The sequence below is a fragment of the Tribolium castaneum genome, chromosome 5, assembly GCF_031307605.1.
Source record: "Tribolium castaneum strain GA2 chromosome 5, icTriCast1.1, whole genome shotgun sequence".
NCBI classification, from domain to species: Eukaryota; Metazoa; Arthropoda; class Insecta; order Coleoptera; family Tenebrionidae; genus Tribolium; species Tribolium castaneum.
This window is the reverse complement of record NC_087398.1, coordinates 7,976,285-7,991,652: the sequence shown is the minus strand read 5'-3', so window position 1 is coordinate 7,991,652 and position 15,368 is coordinate 7,976,285. Positions and strand designations below refer to the sequence as shown.

General features: G+C 30.9%; 1 protein-coding gene across 7 annotated transcripts; it reads right to left on the bottom strand.

Annotated features, from left to right (window-relative positions):
• Nucleotides 1-1,326: 1,326 nt before the first annotated feature.
• Nucleotides 1,327-14,754, bottom strand: LOC103314939 (transcription factor GATA-4). 7 transcript variants are annotated; one of them, XM_064356894.1, is made up of 7 exons: nucleotides 14,585-14,754; nucleotides 8,301-8,947; nucleotides 5,457-5,849; nucleotides 4,064-4,192; nucleotides 3,178-3,301; nucleotides 2,423-2,564; nucleotides 1,327-2,070 (listed from the first exon to the last, which is right to left on the bottom strand). In XM_064356894.1, exons 2-7 carry the CDS (start codon nucleotides 8,904-8,906, stop codon nucleotides 1,941-1,943), a joined length of 1,524 nt encoding a protein of 507 aa, XP_064212964.1. In that variant the 5' UTR covers nucleotides 8,907-8,947; nucleotides 14,585-14,754; the 3' UTR covers nucleotides 1,327-1,940. The 7 variants fall into 7 exon arrangements, with proteins under 7 accessions (XP_064212964.1, XP_008200490.2, XP_064212965.1 ...); XM_008202268.3 differs by lacking the exon at nucleotides 14,585-14,754 and adding an exon at nucleotides 12,883-13,057; XM_064356895.1 differs by lacking the exon at nucleotides 14,585-14,754 and adding an exon at nucleotides 11,961-12,093 and having other exon boundaries at nucleotides 5,457-5,846.
• Nucleotides 14,755-15,368: the final 614 nt, after the last annotated feature.

The window sequence follows — 15,368 nt, the reverse complement described above, 5'->3', positions numbered from 1 at the left end:
ATCGCAACTGACTATTTCAAAAATATTTTTTACCGGTAATTAGTAATTAGTCTCTGCTATTTCTTTCCTATGTTAACTTATTTGTTTTAGTTTAAAATTGGACATTTTTTGGCATTTTTATCTTTAACCACTAAATCTAAATTTGTGTGTATTATTCATCATTTTACCTTTTTAGAGAAATTTTTACCTTTAGAGAAATTTATTAAAAACGCAGTAATACCTACTTCTTGAAAATTTTTCACATTAAAATTAAGAACAAAAGTCATGATTTACGGCTCCACAATACGATAGGTGTTTATTATGCAATTTATGTCTGCATAATGATAAAATCCACTTTTTTATAATCAGTGAATGTCCTTATACTAAATCGGTCACAATTCAGAACAATATAACAATATGTTAACCTTTAAGATGTTATAGATAATGTGTTACAAAAACACAATATTTAATTGAAAACATAATTTATCTAAGTTTTACTACAAAAAATTGCACCACGAGTAAGGAAACAAACTAACCACGCACGTTGATAAATAACAGACGTTTCGGGATATCTTTGAAAAATAATCGCACTTAAGAAAATGGAAATTTACTCAACAGACACTATCACACAATTAATTCTGGTTGGTATGAGTAGGAAATATGTATATTAGTTACCAATTTTTAAGAATTAAAAAAGGACAAGAAGCCTTCATTCATTTGTAATTTTTTGTATGACCTCATAGGTATGTAACAAAAAAGTTTACTGAACTGTCAGAGTAAAACCGTCTTTTCCTAAATACTCACATCACATAACAAAAATATTTAGTGTCCACCCAAAATGAACAACATAAGCATGGCTTATCGAATCTCGTTTGCATTCTGCAGTCCAGTCAATAAATTATAGCCCGCGACAGTTCTACTTTTCCAGGAACCGAATCTTGCACGAATATCCACTTACAGCTTATTTTACAAACAAACCATTTTTTTCTTTTATAAAATATCTCTTCTTAACAAATTAACCTCACCAATTCAGCAAAAAAATTATATTTTAATAATAAAGTTATTAGAATGTTCACACAACATTAAATTTGTGGAAAAAGCAGTAATATTTGAACCTACAGAATCAAGATAGGTATTTATAGTGAAAACAATTTGTATGTAAATTAAGTATAATCTGATTCTTTTGCTTAAAGCATTATGACTTGGAAAATTTCTTTGAAAAAAGTATTATTCCGGAAACTTCTAAAATGAAAAAAATATTTTTCTGATCAAAGTATTTTGTTACCTAGTTGGGAACGTAATTAGGTAAAATGTGTAAACATTATAAAATGTAATTTTTTATTAAATTAAAAAGCCAATTACAATAAATAAAACTGAATCCACTACCCTTTATAATTTAGTAACTATTTATAATGGCACATTATCCAGATACATAAGAAAAATGGCAAAATAAGTTACTAAAAAAATTCGAATTATCACAGCGTAAAATATACCTAATGTAATAAATTTTTTTTTGTTATCTTTGGACAATAAGGCAAAAAACAAAAACCTAACTAAGTAAAATTTCAAACACATAAATATTAAAAATATAACTTAAAGTAATGTCTGACTTTAAATCGTTAGAAGGTGACTAGGAATCAATATTACATGTTTTAGAAAGGTATTGTGTATATACATTCACTTTTACGATCGTTTTGGATAAAGAAATATCTGAAAAAAGTGAGAACTTTTGTTCGGTAAAACTTAAACATGTCTTCAAACAGGTAACTAAATCCTATTAAATATTATTGGCAAGTTTATCTAGATTATTAGTAAATATTTAGACTTATTATAGTGTATTTCAATTAAGTACTGCAAATCTTTTCAATTACTAATTCTAAAAACTTGCTAAAACTACGCAAGACGAAGAAGAAACAGTTGTATCCAAAAACATCGCAAATAGTTTGTGTTGGAACAAGTTTTCAAGCATTTGGATTAGTGTCGTCGTCTTCGTCGTCATGATGGCGAAAACGAGTGCTTTGTGATGTCGATGTTATAACACTGGTTTGTTCATCGCTTTGAGATATTTGTATCGGCTCCAGTGGAGTTACGCTGTGGAAAAACTAATATTTTATTATACTTAAATACCAAAACAGTAAAGATAAAACTAAATTTAAAAGTGCACCAAGCCGAGTTACAGAAAACGTGCTCGTTCGGTTTGAAACGCTCTCACTAGAGGGCACAGCAAGCCCAAAACATGAAAATAAAGCTCAAAGCTTTTCAGTCGGATCATTATCACATTAGTCAAATTTTACTATAAATGCAAATTTTTGTTTAATTGTTAACAATTTGTGTTTACATTATCTTGTATTACAGTATTACTTTTCAAAAAAGGTTTTCTTGTATTTACCTATTCAGAATTTTCAAAAACATTTGTGCGTGTATGAAAGAAACCTTTGCTTACTTTTGCGGAATTGGTCTTGTAAGTTGCTCAGCTCCTGGGAGTCTTTGTTGATACTGATTTATTTGATAATTTGTTACAGGCAATTGGTATTGATCGGAAGCAACCTCCTGTAAATTTGGAGGGTAATATCCATGGTGAGTAACTGGAACAAAATTAAAAATATATACAGATACAATATTTGAAAATAATTTGCAAAATTTATGCTTGCGTTTCTACAATGACACGACTATTTTTAACACCATCACTTGCACGATTTTATCTTTAAAATCTTACTTAAACATGATATAACTTATGATAGTGGTGTTTGATTGCGTCTATTCTGTAAATAGGGATGTCGTAAGTTTTTGTAACGTCATAACGCACACAATTTTAGTATTATAATGCGTAGCAGGTTTAACGAAACTATGTTATTATTAAAATTATTTTTCATTTATTTTTTGCATTTGCAGGAATTCGAGAAGTCAAAAAATCTAAATAATTCAAACGTTGTTTTTGAAACAAAAACGAGTAAAACACACTTTTAATATAGTATAGACGTGTTATGTGTACATGTTAGTAGTGATAATAGGGGCAAATATATAAAATTAACTTAATCCTTATCACTCGCTTGTCAGCTACGATTATTTACACAGCACTCAGATTATTATCACCTAAATGACAAAATTCTCTTTTCAACGTGGTTTTACACATTAAATTTTCATTTTATAGCTTCAATAAATTGTTAAATCAATAATTATGAATTATTAAAGCCTCACCCATTCTAGCTGGAATTAACCCTTGACTGGTGCTTGGAGCTGGTTGACTGTGAGAGTTGGAGCTTTTTGGTCTTCGTTTCCGGGTTTGAATGCCCTCTTTTTTCATACTTAGGGGTCGGTTGACCTGCAATTGCGTTAACCATTATCAAAAATCGTAGCATGAATGAACATTATCTTGGGAACGTAACAGATATTATATCTTATATTTACCAGAGATTTTTTTGTTTTTATAACTACTATATCAAAAAGTGATAGTAAAATGCATCAACCCCGGATAAACTGATATTTTTGAACAAGTGACGAGATATGGCCTATCATATAAATATTCTGTATCTTAGATTAGTTACCAGACTGTTTGTCTGATTTTTGGCAATGCCCGATTATGCAAAACTACCAAAAATGTAACACTATTTTGTGTTCCTGCGATCAGTTCGGTTTATTGGGTTTATAAAATAAGCTTCGTGGCTTATCAGCGAACACGGGCACGGCTGTCATCGACAAATATATCCCGATATTGACACAAAATGTCACAAAACCAAAAAGAACGGGGAAAAGTTTCTGTTTATTTTACCGTCAAATAAAAATTACGTCAGATTAAGTCAACATGACCGTCCACACCTTTAACGTTCTAAATAACAAGCCACAATTTTCAGCAAATAAACTTTTTCCGGAAAAAATAATTAACAATGGGACTTTTCAAACAACTACTCATACCCTTGAAAGGGGCGGTTTCCTTTCCGGCTTAATAAAAAGAAAAGCTAGGTCACAATTTCGCTGAATAGTCGCTAAGTGGAGACAAATACCGGAAATCGTCGCCAATTCAACAAATGTTGACACAATCCATATTTGAACCTTGAAACTTAATTTTCCTGAAAAAGTCACTTACATTGTGGAGTTTGAAATACAGTCCACAGGCGTTACAGACGGGCTCTCCCTGATTGTTTCTTCTCCAAAGGGTGGTGTTCCCCGTTTTACAGTTGGCACATTGGACCCCATTTCTTCTCGGTCCAGGTTGCTATATACCAAAAAACGCTGTCACATCGTACATAAACAAATGAGAATTTTATATAACGTTTTATGCATCAGACATAAGTACGGAGATCTTAAACTCAATTTCGTAGAACCTCTTATCACTAAGTACACTTAACCGACCTATTTTTGCCACGTTTTTAAAGCAAACAGCATTTTGTGTGTTTTTTATTTGAAAATGTATATTTCGTGTTGCCTTCATGATTGTAGCAATTTGTGTCTACGTGACTAAAATCAAACGGAAAAGTACTACCTATACTCCAAATCTACAATGATTTACTGAAACGGAAGTCAAATCTCGCTGCTTTATTTGGACCCCATATCACCAACTGCACATCAAGATAATTTGATATCAGGATGTTGAACCTCTTTCAAAATGCAATTCATTAAATTTTTAATGTTGTCAGGTCTTTATTTGAGACTAATTTAGTAGAAAATAATTATTCAATATTTAAATAATAACTCAATTAATCAAGTTTTCATCACGAAAAATTTCTTAAGAATATAAAATCGAATGTCAGTGATGGCCCAAGGTATAATTTGTATAAAATTTGTATTAACATTATTTAAGAAAATAGTGCAAATTCTCACGAAAACCTATTCCACCTCATGTTTTGTGAGACGGGTTCTAATCTTAGAAAGTGATAAGGTATTCAAGGTTGGTTCTATAATTGCACAAATAACAATCATAATCTAAAACAATATTAAAATAAACCATTGGGTAATGACTAGTTTTAATTAAATATGCTGTTACTGGTTTCGTTCTTATCTTCTGCTTCCTATAAGTATGTAGCGTAATGAGTCTAAACCATTGGGTAATGACTAGTTTTAATTAAATATGCTGTTACTGGTTTCGTTCTTATCTTCTGCTTCCTATAAGTATGTAGCGTAATGAGTCTAAATTTGCTAAAATTTGAAAAACAGATAATGTACATGTAGGTGCTTTTTCTACATTTTGTCAAAAATAGTTATAAAAAATTTGAGGTAACAGGCGACAAATGGTTAATTGTAATAAAATTTTCAATTGAAAAAAACGTTCTACGAACCTACCAAAAAGCTACAGAGTGAAGACAGGATAAAGAAGAGATAAAAAACTGAGAAAATGCGAGTTTGAAGATGTAATGACGGATTTAGTGAAATTAGGTTGTGGGACCAAAAAGGACAACCGCACTGGTCTGTGGTGAGAAGAATGTGGGTAAAATCAGCACAAAAATCACGACAAAAATTTTGTATCCTAAATTCAAACTTACCGCCTGTGGCTTTTTGGGAGGCCTCACTGGTGGTCTATTAACACCATTAATTTTGTTATAGAGACCGCAAGCATTACAGAGATAGTGACCGGTACCATCTCTACGCCATAGAGGGGTAACACTGGCACCGCAATTCACGCATTCTTTGATATGTACCTCTCGATATTGTCCTCTAGGTGAGTCCTCAACGGCTGCAGTGTTGGACCAAGTCGAATTTGCGTACTGTTGGTGAGTACTGTCTGCTTGGTGAAGAGACACGTTTGCGGGTGCATATGTGTACTCAGCAGCTCCAGCGTTGGGCCAACCTGGATTCTGCGTTGTGAATTGGGGATACGTCCCGTTGGCATTCATCACCACCTGATTAGTGATGCTTTGGTTAGACACTTCGAACTGCTGGAAGGGATTTCTAGACTGTATTTGACCCTTCCGATAAATAAACAAATTTTGAAAATAGTGTTGTAATCCATGCATGACGTTGATATTTTTTGAGTAAAATCTGCTCCTTGAATATTATTTACTTGAAATATTTAGAATCTGGCATGAGATTCTTCAAAAAATTTCAGAGTCTATCAACTTTTTTTTGTCTTTTAACCGAGCTTTTAACCGAAAGCGTCAAACAATCATAACCTTCTCTTTTCATGAGTTTTACGACAATATACAGGCTGTCCCAGTGAGTTGAAAAAGTCCATTAATGATCTTTAAATCTTTGAAAAATAAATATTTTGGTTTACAAAAGCCATAGATACTAATCTCCTCTATCACCTAAAATTATTTTCAAAAAATAAGAGTTTCAGAAATGAGCTACAATACAAACTTACGTTTTTTTTTAAATAAATCATTTCATAAGTTTGCATAAGTCGATTTTGCATAGTTTTTGAAATGAAAGTTGAATAACTTGAAAAAAGTTAAATAAAACACCTGATCTTTTATTATTGTGTTCCAATTATTGTTAAATTGTCTATTTAAAAACATAAAGTTTCAAGTGTCTAATGTTAATAACTAAAAAATTGTTAGTCTTTATTATAAGTGAATTTCAGCAGAAATGTACTTTTTGCTGAAAACTAATTATTGTATAAAGTATTGAAAATTTACAATAAACAAACAATAAACAGTTGATAGTAGTAAAAAAAAATTAAAAAATAGGTAATAATTTTTTAATGGTTAAAGTTGTATATCTTCTAAGAAGTCAGTAAAAGACACTTACTGTTGATGTTTTTAGAAAGACAATTAAAAAGTTTTTTAGATACGAAATTAATAAATAGGGTTTCCATTAAAAATTTTAAGTTATTCAATTGCAACAAACCTCTTCATTTATTTATCTTCTTGATTCCAGTGAGCTAAAAAAAGTTATATCTTCTAATTTTGTAGTTTCTTCTTTAAAATAATTGCTTTAAATCTGTTAACAATTGACAAAATTTCCTTACACAGGAAAAAATCGAAAATTTTAACAGTGTCGAAGAATAAAAAAATAAAAATGACCCTTTAGAAAATAAGAACCTAAGATAAATTATCAAAAAATAAGAATATAATAAAAAGAAATAAAAATAAGAAAAAGAAAGTATAAAGAAATAAATAAAAACAAAAAGATAGAATTATAGATAAGTTTTGTGATTTAATTTAATTTTTAATTAAGCAGTAAGAAAAAAAATGCGTTATTTTAAATTCACTTGTCTATGGCTAGTGTAAGTCCTACTTTTCTAAAGTTCTTAGTCTTTATGTAATAGTTTTTTTTAAAACGTGTTTTCGTCAAGAAAATCAAATTATTTTAAATACCAATCAAAATCGACCGACAACAATGTAGCTTTAGGATGCTTGATTTAACAACCTAAGTATGTCTTGTAGCTGATTTCGAAAACTGCCTGTATACTTAAAATAATTTTAGGTAAGTCAGGAGGTCAGGACGTTTGTATCTACGCTCATCGTAGGAAAAAATAATTTAATAATATTTAAAAGTCACTAATAGAGACTTTCAAATCGCTTGAACACTTTATCATTTTTTAGGGGTATACCACCACATACCAAATGTTTGATTTGAATCTACTCGTAAAATATGTTTTTCACGAAGCATACTAGCAAGAGCTTACAATGAAGAAATATGTTTCAATTTCAACAGAGATTTTCAGATTTTCTTTATTTTCAGAGCATTATACTAACGTATCCGTTTCCATTTTATTTTTTGTTGATTTAATAAAAGAATACATGCTTATATGATAAAGTAATTATAAAAATAAAAAACACTAAATTTTAACTTTCATTTATTTCGCTTTATAAGGTAACCAACTTTAAACGAATTTAAAATCAGGACATTAATAACAACAACAATACAAAGTGTAAAATATTGGCATAAAACAATCATAAAGAAAAGCTTGTTGGTTGTTGATATTTTCGTCACCGCTATCTATCTACTTACCTGATCACTCATTTTTTTTTTGCTTTTTACAAATTTTTATAAAAATCTACATATACAAATTACACTAATATTAATTTGTTTATTGTGAATTGAGTGTAATAAAATTTTTCAAGTGACCAAAAGATTTTTACATCCTGAGTTAAATAAAAAAAAATTCAAAGCAAGAATTCTTGGGAAATTTGATAAAAAAGTGTTGAAAAATTAAAGTAATGTAAACGGTTTTCCTCTTCATCCGGAAACTTTGTTTTATTCTTTATTGTTTAATTAACAATCTCATGTTAACCAGGACATTTCGGTCTCTCTGTATTAAAATCAAAACAACACTGTAAAAATTAAACCTGTCCAGGCTAAATCAGGACATTTGGTCACCTTATTGCGGATCTGACGCACGCGATAAATAACGAAAACACTGACAAGAGAAAATTAGGACTTACCGAATATCTGGATGAGGCAAGATTTGGGTCGGTGTTCCTGAAGAGTGCCGTTTGTGGGCTTTCTGCCCCAGCCCTCTCCCCTGGATAATTTCCATAATCAGCTGGGTACTGTGTATGGATATATTGCGTGGCGTCATTACTTCCATATTGGGCACTGTATGTGGTGTTGTTAACACTCTCCAAATCTGCATATTCAGTCGTCTCAATCGTTGTAATGGCTTGAGCGTTTGCGGGAATATCGAGCGTGGTGTAAGCCACCGTTTCCTGCTGAGGATAGTCGGTTTGAGCGTGATATGCTTCCGTGGTGCACACGTACACTGATGGCGCCCCTTCTTCGTAATGTTGTTCGGAAGCCGGTTGGTCTTCATATTGTACAATTTGAACCACATTCGGTTCTTGATCTACGGCCACTTGTTGCACAGGTGAATCGGAAGTGTTGACGATTTCTTCGCCGGCTATTTGCTCAACTTCTTCGATGTTGTCTTCGATTGTTCCAGCGGTGGTTATGACTTGGCGGCGTATTATGACACTGGTGGTGGCTTGTTCGGTTTCGGTGGTTTCTTGAGGTTTCGGCTTTACCTCTTCTTGTTGCTCGTTTGGTTCCATGGCGGACTAGGTGCCAAATGAGAAATGGGGGAAACAATGACCTGGAGTAGGAAGTAATTGTTTTAAAAAGAAGTGTGGTTTAGGTGGACCGATTTAATTTGACTACACGACGTGCACTCTGGTTTATTTTAACTCATTGCAAACAGTTTGAGCAAACAGGAGATAAATTGAGGCGTGTTGAAAATGGATGTGTGTGTAAAATGTATACGCCACACACAGCCGGCCAAGTATTTAATGTTAATTTTTAGGAAGGTGTTGCAAAATACAGATTTTCTGAACGACAGTTTTGTTATTCTCCGTCTGTGACTTGGTTACCGGTAGTGGAAGGTGCGAACGGATCGGCGGAAGGTGAGATGTATTTGAACAGCATATCCGTTTCCGCCACGCGAATGAAAGGATTTACCAAAAATGTGTTATTGGATTCTATAAAAGTTGGTGGAAATGTCCCAATAATTCAAGGCTTGATAAACAAATCCCGCATCATATTATTTGCCTATGGCAATGATTCAGACCACTTAAAACAGCTCTTTTACTAAAATTTTATTGCTAGCTTTTTTGGTCGTTTTGAGTTGACATACGAGTACCACCTAAAATGTGTCATTATAAACAGGCAGGCATAAGCCTTTATTTAATTAGATCATCAATTTTATTACATTTTGACATAAATAAACTTGAAGGTATAGGTATAGGTATAGGTACATAAAGTATCGCAAAAATTATATGTAAAAATTTGTATTACACTGTAATACCAGATGAATAAAAAACAAATACTCGAAGGTATGATGTATGACGTCATCCATTGCTCCGATAACTTTTGACGTCAAAGTCTCATAAAAATTGTAAAAGCTCAAGGCTAAAGTAAGTATGTACCTACTTTAAAAAAAAAAACCCATCCATTTCGCAAGAGAAGTGTAACAACGTGTATTTGATGTTGGTAAGTAAATATGACTAATATCAGTAAACAGAAACTTTAATAATAAGTACCTATAGGTACCGATCTTAATTTTTTCAAAAAGTTGGGCCATTATATTGTTAAGAATAAATGAATTAAATGAATTTTATTAATAAAACATTAGGTTACTTGTAAAAGCTGCAGGTGACGCACATCAAAACAAATAAAAAATTTATTAGGACTAAAAGTTTTTACATTTATAACCTCGTGGGGGAGGTACACAAGCTGACATTCAATTAAAACGTTGTGTTACATAAAATCTCCGCTAATAAATAGAAGCCAATCCGACTAATCTGTTAATGATGTCATCTATTTTTAAAACAAGTGTAATACGAAAGTTTTCCTTATTTAACAAGATTTTTATCTACTACCAAACCTACCAATTTTTCTAATCGCCCGTAAAGTTTCTAAAAAAATATTCAAAAACGAAAAAGCTGTTAAATTTTTTCAATAAATCCCCGCTTCTGTAAATTAGAATTCTTACAAGAAGACCAAGAAGGGCTTGTTTATCATTAACATATAACGTGTTAAAAGACTAATTTATCTTATGTAGGTACTACTTAAAAAAACGCTTATTTCAGATATCAGTAGATGCATTTGTTTATTGACTTGTGCTATAAATTTTTAAACTAAGTTAATAAAAAAAAACAGATAAATGCATCAGCTGATTTTTGCATTTTCAAAAATACTATTAAATAGACGTGTGTAAGTCATTACGAGAACTGCTTAAAATATCGGAAAATACTTTGATTAATAACACCCATTTAACGTCAAGATATCTTCATTAAATGTTTTATTTGAAGAAATCATATTATCATATGCAAAAAACTAATAAAAATAACCTTTTTAAAACTTCTTTAAAATAAAGTGGTGATGAGATTATACCAGGACTTGAATTGACGAATCATAAGGAAAATTGCTGCAAAGATAAGCCCGTTAAGTAAGTAAATATATCTTATTTAACTTTCTTCAGGTGCTAATATTTTTATCAATATAATCTGTAATAATAATATCATAAACAAAAATAAAAAATTTTGAAATATTGGCAAATGTCGAGAATAAAATTCAAGATACATAATTCTTAATTTGACCCAGTTTAACATTAAAATCAAGAAAAGAAGCATAAAAGGGCCGGCTTATAGCAGCCGAATTAATTTAATTGAGGATTAAATTAATTTGAAATGAGTTACATTACTTTGAAAAATGGCAAGTTAATGTTGTACTTAAACCTGCCCTTAGAAAACCAAATCGAATGCCCAGTTCAAAAATATTAATTTTATTTTAGACTTTTTAAGTTTCTTAGATACTGTATAATAATTATTGCACGTTCGGAATGAAAACATTGTTGAAACAAATTATTTTACGCTGTAGTAAATTTATTTGTTGCACTATAGGTTATAAATTACAAAATAATACACTTTTTACCCAGAAAACAAGTGCCACACCTTTTTTATTTCGCGTTATTTTTCGCTAGCGCGTGTAGAAAATTATACATAAATTGTTCTCAGGCATCGGTAAATCTTGCTTTCATGTCTAAAATTAGGGCACGTACCTAATTACGTGTAATTTAAAAGGGGTGTAGGTACTGGACTTTATACAAGCATCTAATTCTACTTCAGTAGTTGTAGATTTTTTTTTAATTTAGACCAAAAGAAGGCACAACAAAACAAATCATTTTGGTAGGTTTTCAAACTGAGTTGTATGAGAAATGACTAAAATTTTCGACATTTATTTATTAAATTGTACCATTTTACCTTAATCTCGAATCCACTGTCTCTTTGTTACCTACCTTAATTTACGAGCGCTCAATCAAACCCATAATAAATAAATATTATTTTCAACGCTAATTAATTACAGCTTTTAATTCAAAAACTATTTTTTTCTGTTAATTCCGCAGATTTCAATCGCAAGTAAATAATCATAAGGCACCATCATTTTGGTGAAAAATTGTGTTGTCAAATTACAAATACCTGATATATTTATTACAAAATACGCGCTATAAAATATTATTGCAATAGAATTAAACTTATACAAGTACTGCCTCTTAATGAACCGGAATTTAATTTAATTAAAAATATCGTTTCGAATTTGATTGTACTTACGCGCCACAGTAACGTGTGTTCACAGGACAATAAACCGTTTGATCACTTGGCGTAGTTAAATGATGTTTTCTCTGCTCTGTCTAATATATAACTGATTCATGAAACTAGAGTAGGAGGCGCGCAGCCGCCATTTTGTCGATGTCGTAGTTACAAAATGGCAATCGTTTCTCGATCGCTGTTTTATGGAAAGAAATAAAAAATTTCGAAAATTCTTCCCCACATGGTTACAGGGAATTCCTTACTAAATATTATGAACATAATGCTATCTTGTGTTAATGTCCTTAACCTCAAATCGCTAGATAGGTAACTTCTAGGTAATAAAATACATAATTATAGTAAACAATTTAATCTTATTTTGTTTTCCCGAGCTGATAACATCTAAATTATACTTTTGATTTTAATCACAAAAAAACTAACATCACACCCCCTGACGTGGCAAAAGAAATTTCACAATAAACAGGGTAATTCGCCAAAAAAGCAAAAAACTGCAACACCATTGTAGGTACAGATCATTATACGTGGCTAACATTTAATTCGACCAACTGCTTTGAAAACTAAAATGGTTTAAAATGCCTAATACTCGGACCAATATCTAAATTAACTCCAGCTTTTTCCTCAGTTGTAGCATACTATTTTAGCACGTTTTAGTTCAAAAAGTGTAAATTTTAAAATAAAAATAAAACAGCTAGTATGTATTAAAAAATATTGTGTCATGACGCCTTCATCAATAAATAAAAGGCTGCTTGTGAAACTTTATCTATGTTCTACCTATCTGGTGATATGTTAACAGTTAAAGCAAGCAGTTAAGGGCTGATAGAAAAATATCAGTAGTATTGCTTTAGATATCGACTGAGACTTAGTTTATAAACCAATAATCCCAAAAAAATTGCGGAAAAATGAATAAAAATGAGTGCCTACTCACCAATTTCTCGTTAAAAGTGTTAGAGAGACCACAGTGTTTTTTGCAGTTGAAAAATATTTAAAAACGCTGTACTAGATGATGTTTCTTATTAGGTGTCTTTACAACAATTAATAAAACTCAGCTAATTAGATGAAAGCGAAAAAGAGAGGAAGCCGCCATATTGAATATAGGCATCGATAGGTGAGAGATAACTTATCAAAAACTGACATGTGTATAGCAGGAAAGTGACAAATTTCTATTTATAAATCATCAATTGCTGTAAAATTTTCGGTGCTTTAGTTACTTTCATTCTCATTTTCATGAAATTTGATAATAATTTTATGCGAAATCATATGCATTTTCCTTAATTTTTGCGCCACGCCTTGTAGTGTCAATAACCAATAGCAATTATTGTACGTTGCTATGCAGTGAAGTAGGAATAAAAATCTATCACGTGATTGTGATTTCGCACGCATTTGTAATGGCGGAAATCACTAAAAAGGAATGGTTTTGGGCGTGTTTGACTCAAATTGGAACTATTTAGCCCAAATTTCAAATTTTAATTATTGAATGAAAAAAATCTAAATCAGTTGATGCATTTCTAATTTTGTCTTTCTTTTTAAAGCATCGACTAGAACAAAAAGCAGATTTGAGGAAAATATTTGTATAAGAGAATAATTGCATTTTTTTCTTATTTTTTACTATTGAATAATACCTACCTCTTTACAATAACTTTTACCTGTGAGGTTTGATCAATAAATATGGTACATAATTCAATTAAATCAAATTTATTACAAAAAACATCTCCTACTTTACTCTAATCTTAGGTGAGTGATCTTATTCTAATTTTTAGCCCTTTCTTCCACAGCTTGGACTTGAAGAAGATTTAAAAGCCACATAATTAAATAATTAATTATAAATTGTTGTTAACAAAATATATTTTTGCCATAATGAATCAAAAAACTAACGTTAAATTTCAATCTATACTTTGTAAAAAATCTTTTTAAAGGCATTTATGGCAAATTATATCTACTATACATTTTATTTTTTAATAGAAATTGGAAATATTTTTCATTTTATGTCAGTAAATTGTTTTCAAGATTTCCTGCGATGAAAACTAACAGAGATAATGGTTTCGAAATTTAGCAATCGGGACATCATAACCGCTTTATTTACCGTCTTATCAGTTATCACTGAACCCTCTCAGTAATCAAAAATTGGCAAAAATCTTGCACACTTTTATTTTTCACATAACTATCTTCACCGAAATTCAATTAATCCTTTTAGTTTTAAATTTTGTCTTCATAAAATCCAGAACTATTTATTTGATCTTGAAGTTGGCTGGCAAGGCCCTTGTGACATCATACCTAATCCTAACTTTACAACTTTAAACTAGAGAGCTGAGCAGCTATATAAAAAACGGTTTTTGCTGGTGTAGTAAATTTTTTTTGCACTATTATTTAAGCCAAAGTGGTTTTTTAAGTTACCAATGTCTTTAATTTCTTTTTAAGAAACTTATTGCCACGGGTTTTGTTATTAAGGGTTTGCTTAGAATTGTCTATACAGTTAAAATAAAATAAAAAAGATATAAAAATGTTAATGTTGATTGCTTTTGAATACTCTCTAAACATGAACCTAGCACCTTTTTTAGCAGTAGGTGTAATAAAAAAGTCTTTGCAGAAAATACTTACCTGAATTGAAAAATACGAAAAGAGATACTTACATCATTATTACGAGTATACGATGGAACTTTAGTTTCCATGGTAGGTAGGTATAATAGGTACCTACACTAAATCGAAAGTGTCCGTACCACATTGGAAAGAGATGATCAACAACAACACACATAATTCAGTTAAGCTTCGCACCCTGCTAATAAAAAGAATAGTAATTTTAGTTTGAGTGTGTTATACCTAAGAGCCTATATCTTTAATCCAATTGCCAATACGTGCAAGTTTGCAAGTTTCAACAATGATTTAATTGCAAAGTATCTACTCCTGCGTGACAACATTAATTTTTCTTTATCAAAACGGAAAATTGAAACGTAAAATGTGTAACGTTTATTTTTGGTAACACACTATGCTGCAGGTGCTTGTAAGTGCTCCAAATGGAAACTTACAAGGTTCTGAGGCTCACCAAAATTTTTTCCATTTTTTTAGAAATGCAATAAAGTTTTTGGTTTTACTCCCAATGAGAATGTAAATGTGGCAATATTTATTTCCCCCATAAAATTTAATAAATTCACTAAGCATTAATGGTTTACCACTTGTTCCATTCGATTTTGAATAATTTTCAAGCAATTATAAATTCTTGTTTGTATTAAAAAAATGTAGAATGGTTTTAAAAATTTTAATGTATGAAGTACCTATCATTTAATTCAAACCATTTTTGTAAGAGATCATTTTTCTTTTACATTTTTGTAAAATTGGAAAAATATTTAGCTCCTTTTCCCAATTTTTGCTCAAAAGCTACCCGTTTCGGCCAATGAACCATCTTCAGGTCTATAAGAA

Excerpts from the sequence above, each read along its gene's own strand:
- LOC103314939 (XM_064356894.1), bottom strand. The coding sequence starts at position 8,906 with ATGGAACCAAACGAGCAACAAGAAGAGGTAAAGCCGAAACCTCAAGAA. Across the intron at positions 3,302-4,063 it reads TGTATTTCAAACTCCACAAT|GTCAACCGACCCCTAAGTAT; the intron begins GTAAGTGACTTT and ends ACGCAATTGCAG. Across the intron at positions 2,071-2,422 it reads ACAAGACCAATTCCGCAAAA|CGTAACTCCACTGGAGCCGA; the intron begins GTAAGCAAAGGT and ends GTTTTTCCACAG.